The sequence below is a fragment of the Amblyomma americanum genome, chromosome 1, assembly GCF_052857255.1.
Source record: "Amblyomma americanum isolate KBUSLIRL-KWMA chromosome 1, ASM5285725v1, whole genome shotgun sequence".
NCBI classification, from domain to species: Eukaryota; Metazoa; Arthropoda; class Arachnida; order Ixodida; family Ixodidae; genus Amblyomma; species Amblyomma americanum.
In genome coordinates this window covers 229725908-229738694 of record NC_135497.1, presented here as the reverse complement: position 1 = coordinate 229738694, position 12787 = coordinate 229725908, and the positions used below count along the sequence as shown (strand labels likewise).

The 12787-nt window shown below is 49.0% G+C and overlaps 1 protein-coding gene across 1 annotated transcript in view; it reads right to left on the bottom strand.

Annotated features, from left to right (window-relative positions):
• Window positions 1-10194: 10194 nt before the first annotated feature.
• The window catches only part of LOC144116020 (nuclear hormone receptor FTZ-F1 beta-like), a 35535-nt gene continuing 32942 nt past the window's right edge, over window positions 10195-12787 (bottom strand). The window contains exon 7 of the mRNA XM_077650683.1: window positions 10195-11736. Coding sequence (XP_077506809.1) covers window positions 11447-11736 — 290 coding nt within the window. The 3' untranslated portion in view covers window positions 10195-11446. The remainder of the gene's footprint in view (window positions 11737-12787) is intronic.

The window sequence follows — 12787 nt, the reverse complement described above, 5'->3', positions numbered from 1 at the left end:
CGAGGTCCATCTGATGAAAATTTCGCCGGGCGCACACTGAGTCGCCGGGCGCAAACTTACGGGTTGGTCTAGCGTGGAACTTTTGTGACTGCAGCTGGCTGCACGCCTTCTTGGGAATCCGGGTGCAAGCTGTCTAGGGCAGACTTTAGCTGGCGTGAGAACAGCAGCTCCGGTGGGATTTTTCCCGTTGCTGTGCACGGCAGCAAGTGTTGCAGGCGCAGGAAACGGCTCAGCTGAAGTTCGATGTTCGCGATTTTCAGTCGTTTCGTGAAGGTGTTGTGCACCATTTTCGTCCACTTTTCGGGACTTCCAAGTCCGAAATTTGTGCTTGACACGGAGAGCCAGACGCTTCGCTGGGCCTCGCAGTAGGCCTAGCTAGAACCTGCCGCGTCTAGGCTAGGCTAGGCGTAGCCTCGCAGTGCGCACATGGCTTTACCAAACGCCGAGCCTGCCTGCAGCAGCAGGGTATTCCAGGTCGGCGGAGAAGCAATCTCGCCTGAAGAATTCGCCACGGATCCTAGATGGTCCAGGGCCCTCACAGCCCGTAAACAGGCGCACTCAGCACCGGTCCACGAGCCTGCCACCTCTAGCTCTCCTCTCAAGCCACCCGACGGACCCGGCACACCGGCCAAGCCCAAGAAACGCGTCTCCTCCACCAACTATAAAGCGTCAGTCTCCGCTAGCCAAGCTACCCGTCTCAGACCTGAAAATCATCTACCACCTGAGTGGGGGCCTAGATCTCCGCAAACACAATGGGGGCTACATCCTATCCCTCGTATGCACCGCCCTCAAACTGTCCATAGAGGCAGTACGTCAACAAGACGTCATACGCACGCATAAATCCTCGAAATAACCCCTTCACCATCAGTACCCCATCAGAGTACAGAGCGGAACGCTACGTTAGGCTACAGTCTCTTCAAATCTCCGACATCACCCACCCATTAAAGGCCTAGATCGCCCAACCAGACAACGCCATCCGAGGCGTTCTCTACAGCGCTATCTACGACCAGACGCCTGAAAAGATAGTTCAGGAACTTCATACTTTCAACAAAAGTAGTTCGTATGACATTACGGACGCCAGACGTTTGGGCAAGACTAAGCCCATACCCGTCAGTTCCATCAACACATAGTCGGTTCCTAAGCAACTACGTTTTTACGGAGCCGTATATAGCTGCTATTCCTTCCTGGCGAAAGCCGAGGCATGCTTCAACTGCCGGAAAGCCGGTCACAGAAGTTACGTCTGTATCCAACCCAAGCAAAATCTCTGCTAGAGCTGTGGAAAGCCTCATTCCCCAGTAGAGCCACCCACGTGCGCAGCCAAATGCATCAACTGTAATGGATCCCACTTCACGGGCTCCAAGGACTGCAAGCAGCGTTTCAACCGACCGGGCAACAAAAGGCCGACACCCAAGGATGATATGATACGACAAAGAACGCAACCCTCCGGGAATCCCGCCGCAGGCAGCGATCAAGCTCGAGAAGCCGTGCCAACTCCCGTCACCGGTCCCGGTCCCGGTCCGAGTCCTTCCCACCCCTGGACGAGACAGCCCACGTCTGAGAAACAAGGAAGACCGGACAGCCAGCATCTGACAAACAGGTGGGCTGGGGTCCGCGATCTCCTTCCCTTGTCCGTGAGAGTAATCAACTTAAAGCATATCTCGAACAGCAGAGGAAGCAAATTTAACATCAGAGTCAACAAATCGATAGCCTTAGCAAGCAACTTCAATTGCCACTACAAAGAATCCCGCCAACAGAGAAAATGGAAATCCCTCAAGATGTCCCCTCTCTCATCCCGGTAGCTAGCCGAAAGAACTCATCCACCCAAAGCACACCTGCCAAGCGCAGAGCAAAAGAAAACACTACCGCTGAGGACGTCACAACGTTAGGAACCCTGATCAACGCGACCAATATTCTTGAACAGAAAATGGAAAAGAAATCCGAAGCAATGGCCAAAGACATGAGCACATGGACGGGCAATCTCAACAACAGAATGACGACGCTCGAGCAGAGATCTAGCGCCCACGACGCCATCGCAGCTCAGGTGCAGAGCAAAATAGACCAAGTGTTTCCCCACACATATATCAAATTCATCCCATTCGCTTTCAGACCAGTGTATGATGGCAGCAAATCACAAGGAACTCACAGTGTGGCAGTGGAATTGCAGAGGATATCGCTCCAAGCGAAGCAATCTGCAACTCCACATTCAATCTCTCTCCGACACAGAAGTCCCTACAGTCATCGCACTACAGGAAACTCAAGCTCCTGTCCGATTAGTCAACTACACTCCCAACACGCCAATGAACAAACCCATTCAAAGGGTAGCAACCCTAGTTCACAGAGCATACACCGCTACAGATCACCCCATTAAGGTTGAAGGCATAGATTGTCACCTAATAGAGCTCCTTCCCAAAACTAGAAATAGCACTAGCCTAAACATCCTCAACAAATACAGCAGCCCGAAAGGCAAAGCAGCCCCCCTCCTCGCAGCCATACGCGAAGCGCTCCATATCAGCGCTTAACACCCGCTTATAGTGCTTGGTGACTTTAATGCCAGACACGTCAGCTGGGGGTACGAATTCAACTGCAGGAAAGGAGCACAGCTCTGAACACTATTGACGAGGGTGAGTCCCTCGTTCTGAATTAATTCGCAAAACATACGCGCACCGGTAACAGCGTGCAACACAACACCACTCCCGACCTCACACTCACAAAGAATATCACAAAATGTCAGTGGTCGCACACGCAGACCTCCCTAGGCAGCAACCACTAAATAATTGAAACCTCGCTCTCGCTAAACTCACTCGCCCTCTTCATGAAAAAGAAGCAGCAGATCACAGACTGGGACAAGTCCGGAACCTCCGGAACGACGCTCCCACCCAAATAAAACACCTTGCGAGGTCGGTGGAAGAACTCACAAAGGACGTCGCTACAGCGACATCTGAGATCCCGAGCAATCGTGAATCGGACGCGGTCGACAGCAGACTCCTTCACATGTGGGAGGATCACTCCGGCCTGTAGAAACAATGGCTTCGTAAGAAACACAACAGATCACTCAAGTGAAGGATATCAGCCTTGACCAAGGAAATAGAGGCACGCGCGGCACAACTAACCCGTCAGCAATGGGGTCAGCTCTGCAACCGCATGGAGTGCAACCTGGGCCTAAGAGACACATGAATATTTCTGCGCTGCCTCTTAGAACCCCAAAACACGAAGAGTACGCAACAGCGTAATGTAACGCGCCTCATTCACAGAATAGGTATGGATGATGATGCCCTGATTCAGAATCTCAAAGACAGGTACCTCACAACAACTCCCAAATTACCCCTTCCTTCCTACTTGGGCGTAGAAAACCCCGAGCTCGACGCGGACATAACAACATGGGTGGTTAGAGCAGCAATGTTGAAACTTCGCACCACGTCTGCGCCTGGAGCAGACAGGATCACAAACAAAACAATACGAAATTTGGACGAGAACTCCATCCAAGCCCTAACAGAACTTTTCAGCAAGCACTGGAAGGAAGGTACTCTTCCCTCCGAGTGGACCCACGCGAGAGTCACTTTCATCCCCAAGCCCGGAAAACCGCTGCACCTATTAAACCTCAGGCCAATCTCCCTCATCGCATGCTTGGGAAAGCTACTTGAGCAGGTAATCTTAAACAGGCTGCAAAATTACATCCAAACAAAAGAACTCTTTCCCCTCTTTCCCCACACAATGCTTGGATTCCGAAGCCATCTATCAACTCAGCCGTAATGCTTCAAATCTCAGAACAAATCCTACATCCCAGACATTGCAAACGCACACGAGCACTGCTAGCCTTAGACCTCACTAAGGGGTTTGACAATGTCCAACACACAGCCATACCGGACGCCTTATCGAATCTAGGAGTCGGGACTCGAACACATACCTACATAGCAGCTTTCCTTCGAGACCGCACAGCGGAAATCAAAATAGGCCCTATAGAGTCCCCCTCCTTTCCTCCTCTGGGCAGCAGGGGGGACCCCAGTGGTCAGTCCTATCTCCCCGACTTTTCAACATCACTCTCATTCCCATGGCTCGCAAGCTAGAGCGCATCCCAAACCTCTCCCACTCCTTCTATGCAGACGACATTGCCTTATGGACCACCATAGGCAATGTTGGGACCATGGAAGAAACCCTTCAAGCAGGTGCGAACGCGGTAGTGGAGTGCGCAGCCTCTATAGGCCTCGCATGTTCCTCTGCTAAGTCTGAACTCTTGTTACTCCACCCGACCCCGAACCGCAACAGGAAGAAAAACGCCTCCATACTCGTCGAGGTCAATGGTCTACCAGTGCCAGAGGTTGAAAAGATACGCATCCTAGGCTTGTTCTTACAAAACAATGGACGCAACACGGAGACCATCTGCAAACTAACAATCACGACATATCAAATCATCCGACTGATTGAAAGAATAGCCAACAAGCACCGAGGCATGCGTGAAGATGACCTGAGGCGGCTTTTGCAGGCATTCGTGATTAGTCGGATGGTTTACTCCCTTCCCTACCTCTACCCCACAAAGGCGGAAAAGGAGAAGGTAGATGCACTAATAAGACAGGCATACAAGTGTAAGCCTTAAATCTCCCACAAAGACCTCCCACCATCCATCTCTTAAGCATGGGAGTACACAATACACTACAAGAACTAACTGAAGCTCATCGCATGGCTATGATTGACAGACTCTCCTCCACAAATACAGGTAGACACATTCTCGCCTCTCTAAAGATCCAGCCAACAGGTCCACCCCCCGACCACACCCACACCATCCCAACCCAAATCAGGGACAGACTCATAGTTCACCCTCTGTCCAAAAACGTACTCCCAGTTCACAACCAGGCCAGACGCGAAGCTCTTGCCAACGCTTTACACAAAGCTCATGCAAACTACAAAGACGCGGTCTACGTGGACGCGGCAGAGTACACCCACAATTCGGCCTACGCCATCACTGTAGCATCGCATGACCTCAAGCACAAAGCCTCGTGCTCGAATAAGGCAACAACCTCACTTGAAGAAGAACAAGCAGCCATAGCGTTTGCCATTTCCTCCTTCGCTGCCACACTCATTCTGAGTGACTCTAAAACAGCAATCACGAATTTTGCACGGGTACAGATTCATTCTACCACCCGAAAAATTCTGAAGTCTTGCTCCACAGAACCCCGACCAGTTCAAATTGTTTGGGTGCAAGCCCACGCAGGCAACCTCGGAAGCGAAGTGGCCCACTCTCTTGCTCGAAAATTAATAGGGTAGAACGTTGGGCCAGTTGGTGTAGCGACATAATTAAAAACTTTGCGCAGAATAACACAGGACGGGAGGGAGAAACACGCACACACACACGAGCGCTCGAGCGTACGTCAACCGAGCAGGGCACACCGTAGACCGGGGTAGCGCTAGAGACCGGCTCGTCACCTATCATGAAATAACCCTCCATTACAGGGAGCAAAGACTCGTCTATCCCCCACCACACATCTCCCTCTCGAAAGAACAACAAGCTACCTGGAGACAGCTCCAGGCTCGCACATTCCCTTCACCGGCTTTGTTAGCCCTTATCCACCCAGGACAATACAGACCCAAATGCTCTCTTTGTGGGGCTCCGAGAGCCAACTTTGACCACATTTTATATCTCTGTCGAGAATTCCAACCAACATCTCGCTGGAACCTCACAGACAAAGAGGGTTGGGAGATCGCGGTCTCCAGCTCCGAACCGGCTTCACAAAGGCGGCTGATAGAGTGGGCTGGAGAGGTCGCCGCACGTCATGGACTGTTGGTCACCACCCGGGATCAAGAGCCAGACCAACCCTAGGCAGTGACTCATCCATAAGGCTCATCAATAAAGTTTTCACTTTCCTACCTGCACTTTCCTTTCCTAAAAATCATCGCAGTCTAGAACGTTGTCAACGCTAACGCCAATGAACAAAAAGAATCCCGACGGTCTATAGCTTCAGTGCCGCGTTCCTGTTACAACGTTGTGATTCCCAACGCATACATCGCACATCTGTCACTAATTCCACGTAGCCTAAAGCTCGACAGACGGGTCTACAGCCGCAGGGAGCCAGTTATATGCCTGCCTGTTGCTTTCGAAGAAAATTGAAGATTGTTTTATAAAATTCGTTTTCAGGAAAGAAAATGACGCAGCAACTGTCTCACATATATCGGTGGACACCCAGACCATGTCGTAAGGAAATATCCCACGTGATGGAAATTATTTGACGTGGCGTGCGGCAAACTTCCGCGCACGGCAATAACGACTCAGAAATCATTCAGGTCGTTTGTTCTTCAGCACACAAGCTCGCAGCGCAATAGACACACACTCGAGAGCCAACCTGACACGTTCGGAAGCTTTCGTCTGGTAGATTTCAGTTCAGTGCAAAAATATGAGATGGAGTTTAGTGACCCCCGCGTCATCGCTCAGAACCTCACTTATGGAAAAAACGTGGAACAGATCACTGATCTCAATTCATTACCCTTAAAAACGAAGCCGTTGTGGTTGTGTTCTTGGCCGTTTATGAAAGTCGAATACTCGCAAGTTGCCTATAGTCACGTGATTCGTTGGAATGACTACTGCACACCTTTTTTTCAGGATCGATAATCTTCTAAGTCTTCATGTAGCCGGACTAGCACTTTTGTACAAGGGCAATACAGTGGGCACACTTGGGTGGCTGCAACGTTGGCGGAGGGCCAGTAATATGTAATATGTGTGTCGCCCTTTTGTGTCGCCGTGTTGAACGCTGGGACGCGACTCACGACCACGAATCCAGGGGCCGCGCGTGTCTGACACTTGCGAAATGTTAGTAATTGTAACAATGGACCTAGCTCGGGTGCGCACAATTCTCAAGTATATATATGCTTACACCGCAGCAAAGTCGATTCATGGCCAAGGACCCGTCACCTTTAAGCCTTGATTAATGGCCATCAGTAAGTAGTCGCCTGTATGCGTATAACGCAGCCGCTTTGTGCTAATAGCCTCAAACAGTATATGCTAAGCCGGGAATGTGGCTTAACAAACATTTCTTAAACATTACGCCTGTCTATTAAACTTCATCACCATATCGATTTGCATATATTATGTTCATTACTGTCCAGCTATGTTGTATTCTCAATTTCGGAGCACCCATCATTAAACACAGGCACTGAATTCTGGCTTTCTTCCCCCTCATTGTGCACCCACGTACTACCCTGTCACCTTTGAAGAAAGAGCCGAGCCTGCTGCGAAACGTTGAGGTATAATTTACAAATTCTAGTCGTAGATGTGCCGCGGTTTACTGTAAGCACTGTATGCACGTGGCAGAATGCTGGTACGGAGATTACAACCCCGCTAGTACTGTACACAACTAGAGCTCACCTATGCGGCCAAAACTAGGAGTTGTACGAAAAAGCGTCCAACAGGGCTAAGTGGAGTGCGGCGAGTAACGGGAAGCAAAATGGTATTGAAGCGTTAACGGCAAACAAGCCGCCGTGAATTAAAGAACGAACAAGTGTGGGAAGCTGTACAGGAGACTTGAGTAAGGTGGTTGTTTTAACGGGTAACGGCGAACGACTAAGAGCAAAGAGGCCGTGAAAAGTGCTCTAGAAGCGCAAAAAATAGGTAATCGAACTTAAAACTAGTTTTGCGCCATGTGAATCACTATTCTTCGGCAGCTGTCTCTCAGCAGAACGACCCCAGTAAAAATTACTGATTGGAATAGATTCCGCACCATCAGAGAGACGCGGGCAGGTGGCGGCATCACCGATCAGGATGGCCGGGTAAGCGATCTCAAGCGAGACGCAGTGCGCCTCACCGATGAGGTGGAAACCACCGGACAACATCCTGCGGCAAACAAACGTCTCATGCACATTTGGAAAGCGCACGCGTCCCTATTGGGTAAGTTGAAGACGGGCAACCGCAACAGGAGGCTGAGACTTCGCATTTACAGGCTGGAAAGGGAGATTGAAGATCACGCCAATGAGCTCAACAGGCTACAGTGTTGGCAGACATGTGACGTAAAAAAAACGGGCAACTAGGAAATAGGAAATCGTGGCTTCTGCTGCGGCACCTACTAGACCAGACTTAGACAAAGTCCGCGGCTCGGACGTGCCTGTTACAGACAGTACATCAGTACAATGGCACGGCCTAAGAACTACTGAACGTCTTGAAGGATAAGTACCGCAACACGACACAGGGTGAGAATGCAGCCGCGGTGTATACTGGGGCGCAGAATGAGGCACTTGACGCGGACATCACTGCCGCGGAACTGATGGCTGCGATATCTGCGATCGGGGGAGACTTAGGAGTCCTCGGCCGCGGGGCCGGACGGTGTAACTAACAAAATCACCAGAAACCTGGATGACGACTCGGCCCATGCTGTAACAGACAATATGAACAAGTGCTGGAAAGGAGGGAGCCTCCCGCGTGCATGGAAATATGCAAGAGTCACTTTCGTACCGAAACCCGGCAAGAAGATGAACATCGAGAACCTTCGACCCATCTCCCTCACGTCCTGTTTGGGTAAGCTCATGGAGCACGCGGTTCTCACGCGTTTGCACAACTACGTAGAGATCAGTCGCCTCACGCCGCACACGATGATCGGATTTAGGCCGCAGCTATCCACGCCGGACGTAATGCTGCAACTCGCCAGGGAAATCGCTGTCCCGAGGAACGGCCACGGTACGCGGACCATCCTAGGGTTGGATTTGAAGAAATCGTTTGCTAACGCCTCGCACGAGGTGATATTAGCGGATCTCTCGAAACTAAACGTAGGGTGACACACTTGCGCGCACATGAGATTTTTTGTCTATTAAGACAACGCAGCTAACTATAGGGGAACTCAAATCGGTTCAAACATACCACTGGGAAATAAGATAATACCGCAGGAGTCGGGATTATCGCGTTTTACTCAACGCCGCGCTGATCACGCTCCCTAGAAAACTTGACGGCTTAGGGGCATTAGACATACCCTATATGCTGATCACGTCGCGATTTGGATGAATCAACGGAACGGACGGGCAGATCGAGTCGGCCCTACAAGAGGCGGCGGACGTCGTAGACGGCCACGCCCGTTGCGTAGTACTGAAATCCTCCCCACAAAAGTCGGAACTGCTAGTCCGCCTTTGTTGAAAAATCCAAATTCTTGCGTTTTTTCGCGGCCATGCCTCCGGAACACGTACCAAAAGCGGAAAGAAAAACGCACTGCACCACACGAGTCTCAAGCCTTCGCGTTAGCCTCGTGCATAAAAGGAACAAAGCGGATCGAAAGACACAGCGCTCCGCGTCTCCGCACTGCCACAAGCCCAAGCTGCACTGACCTCGTTCGTCTCGCTGCGCCAGCGGTGCAGCCAACCAAAAACAGGAAACGGGCGCCTGCGATCAGCGTGGTTTCTCCCTCCCGCTTCCCTATCACGCCAAATCACACTACACGTGCTCCTCGTCACGTGCCTTTTACACACACGCCCCTTTCTCAGAGTGCGGGTGGCGTCCGTGAGAACGCGGGTACATCGATCGTGAAATATTCCCGAGGAGAAGCGCACTTGCGGGGGTTGTCCCGATATGAGAAGCGCACTCGCAAGGATGGCGGTAGAAGCGCACTTTCCGGGGCGCAGCTCAGCACGGAGTTCGATACATCGATATGCCAATGCACGGGAGTTCTATATACGCGAACAATAGCGCTATACATGGAATTCCGGAGGGGATTTTTCAACTGTTCGATATAGGCAATAATTCGATACATGCGGGTACGATATATCCGGGATCGACAGTATATGGCAAGCAATGGAAAAGATAAGCAAGCCTGGTTCACCTTGCACTTTGCATCATGAAACCCTAAGCTTGGAAAACGCACTAATGTTGCAGCACTGTTCTAAAAAAGACAGAACTCCGTTCCTCTATGCGAGACGTTATCAGCAACAGCTAGACAAGAATTAAACTTAACAAAATTTAGGCAGAAGTAAAGTATGTAAAACACTTTTTAGCTGAGTGCCAGTAAACTAGAATGAGAAGGTGTGTCAAGGAGGGTTACACAAATTTAACGATGTTATATTTTTAAATGGGTAATGAAGAAAATTTTTTAATGCTCACTACAGTTAAAAAAAAGGAATAAACCACTAAGTAAATGCCTCTGCAAAAATCGAATTTATTCTGACACAACAACTTTAACTACGTATGCATAACAAGAAACCCCGGTTTGAATCCAAAATGCACTGGTTGCAAACTTCTTGTATAGGCAGCCAATCCATCTTTTTTGGACCAATATGGTTAGACTTGTTTACTCCTACCAAAAATGAAAACCTGCTCTAAACAATAACATTACCAGTTAACTGCTAAATGCAAGGAAAGCTTCCAGTGGACTGGGACCTTAATTTAAACAATGACTGGGTACATGCTTGCCATTTTGGCCTTCAAAGAACCATGTAAGAATATTGGTATGAATTTTGAAGCACAGTCGCAAGAACAATGAATGTTGCTTGGTTAGCTTCAGGCCACCAATACTGGAACAAGCATGAAAAAAAAGTAAACCAAAAGTTAATATAGCCGCTATTCATTTCAGTTGCCGTTGAAGTGATAGTCTGGGGCATTCATAACACTGAAATATAAACAAGCAGAACACTAAAAGTTGTAAATAGGACCGAGTCCAATGTGGCCACAGCTAGTACACCTTTCAAGATTACCTTGACTTTAAATAACATGAGGCAAGTTGCACCGTGACACAAAGCATCAGACAACTAAAAGCTCTCTTTGCAAAAAAAGGAAAAGATACGAGATAAAAGCAGAGACAGGTCCATGAAATCAAGATATTAAGTAAGAAAACTCAATGAAAGGAATAACGATGCGAACGGTCTAAGACAGCATTCTTCAGCATTTTTTTTTGCGGTAAAGAAATGCTGAAAAAAAGTGAATTTGGTGTAGTTATGTAACATGCCGAAGTATTTGCCCAGCATTTGTTCTTCTGGAGGAGGTATACCGCAAGAAAAGAAAACGCAGCAACAATGAAGGAAGGACAGAGCGGACACATCTTTAAGACAGAAACAGAAAAGGTTAAAACAGCACTAGTCCTCACTCGCTCTTCCCCAAGTTAGTATCACTGCTATAAGCCGCTACTAGTTAGCAAAAAAGATCGCAGCAACAGAGGAAGACTAGGAAAGACGACCAACACTAGAACAGCAAGGCGCCGTAACTTGGAACAAGCAATAAACAAGAAAATGCAAAGGGGAAAAAGAAACAGCACACCATATACACAGCAGCATGAGCAAATGAGAAAAGGAAACTGGAAAGCAGGTGTCACTTCACCTGCCATAGAACTGCCCTATCTTCAGGGAAGAAGAGGACAACACATTACACAGCGGAGTATGAAAAAAAAGAAGAAATATTGTCGGCCTGTCCCATGCTTCTCCATGGTCTCTGCACATTCACCAGAGGGCACTATGTACAGGTCCCCACAGAAGAGCACGCTTTGGGTTGTGGCACTCAGTGGTCCCCCCGCAAGAGTTCCAACAGCAGGTTGAAACTGGAGGTCTGAGGGTCAGCCATGGGTGCAGACAAAGATGATGCTCCCGCAGAAGAGGCAATGCGCCAAAACGGTGCCATGGACTCCTTGCTCACCAGGCAGGCACGCTCAAGCTCGGGCACACAGAGTAGCAGCTCACCAAACTTGGTTGGCTGCGATGGGTACTGTGAAATGGTGTATGCCTGCAGAGCTTCCAGCACTTGTTTCTTGCATGAACGAGCCTTCTCCGGCTCTCTCAGGCCACTGGCGTCTGGAAGAAAACATCACAAAATGCTGCAGTAGGTGTTTTAGCTACCCTTCTCCACAGGGCCCGCCACATAGTTATCTAGACAGCGCTTCATATTTCACTCTTACGAACTGGTGTTCGGCATTATTTCATCCTGATGGTGCCATGTGAGACTCTACCATAGTCAGCTAAGCCTAAAAGATTTATTTGCACACCACAGCTTGTGAGTGGTAATTTCACTTGAAAGTAAGGGTGTGCAACTATATGAAACTTCAGATAGTTTTCCAAAAGTATTTCCAATTTCATCGGTTCACGCTGCACTTTAACGATTTTAACCTTCTAAACGTTCTTCTTCAGCTAAACCCACAACCACACATCGTGACATTCCCAAACGTCAGATCTTGGCCCTGTAAAACAAGGTAACTTGTCCTTTCCTCATAGAATTAACTGTCAGCACGTGGTAAACATTTATACCAAGTTTCAAATGAAAAAAGTTGCACGTTTTCACAACATTCTGCTGTCCAACTTTAAGCCGCGATTGCTAGCGTTCATATCTCGACTTTCTAAGCCTGGAGTTTAAATGCATACTTTTAAAACGAATATGGCATGTAATGAGGTTCGACTGTAATACCAGTATTGGCAGACATCAGAAAACAGGTCAATCATGTTAACTTTTTAACTATTACAGTCAGGCGCCTGTTTGCAATGTTGCAATTCAGATATTTGTAGCCAGCCGTTTCTATAAGAAGATAGGTTTGTAGAATTTCGAAAACAAGATTATCCTTGGCACTGTGGCTCATCAAAGTTTGGCCGAGCGCCAAAATATTGTGTCAAAGACGCCAAAAGTCAGCTCCAAAAGACATGCGCAAGCAATGCCCCCTAATACCTTTTCTCATCCACGTGGGCTGGAGCAGTGAGCAGCATCGAACACCGCGGCACAGGTGGGACAGAGAAGGTCACATCATAAGTGTGTCATGCAATGACGTGTACTGGGAACGTCCCCCAGTACATATCGCTCTATGGCGCACGTACCATAGACCCTGCACGTGTCAAAGTACAAAAGTGTGCATATTAT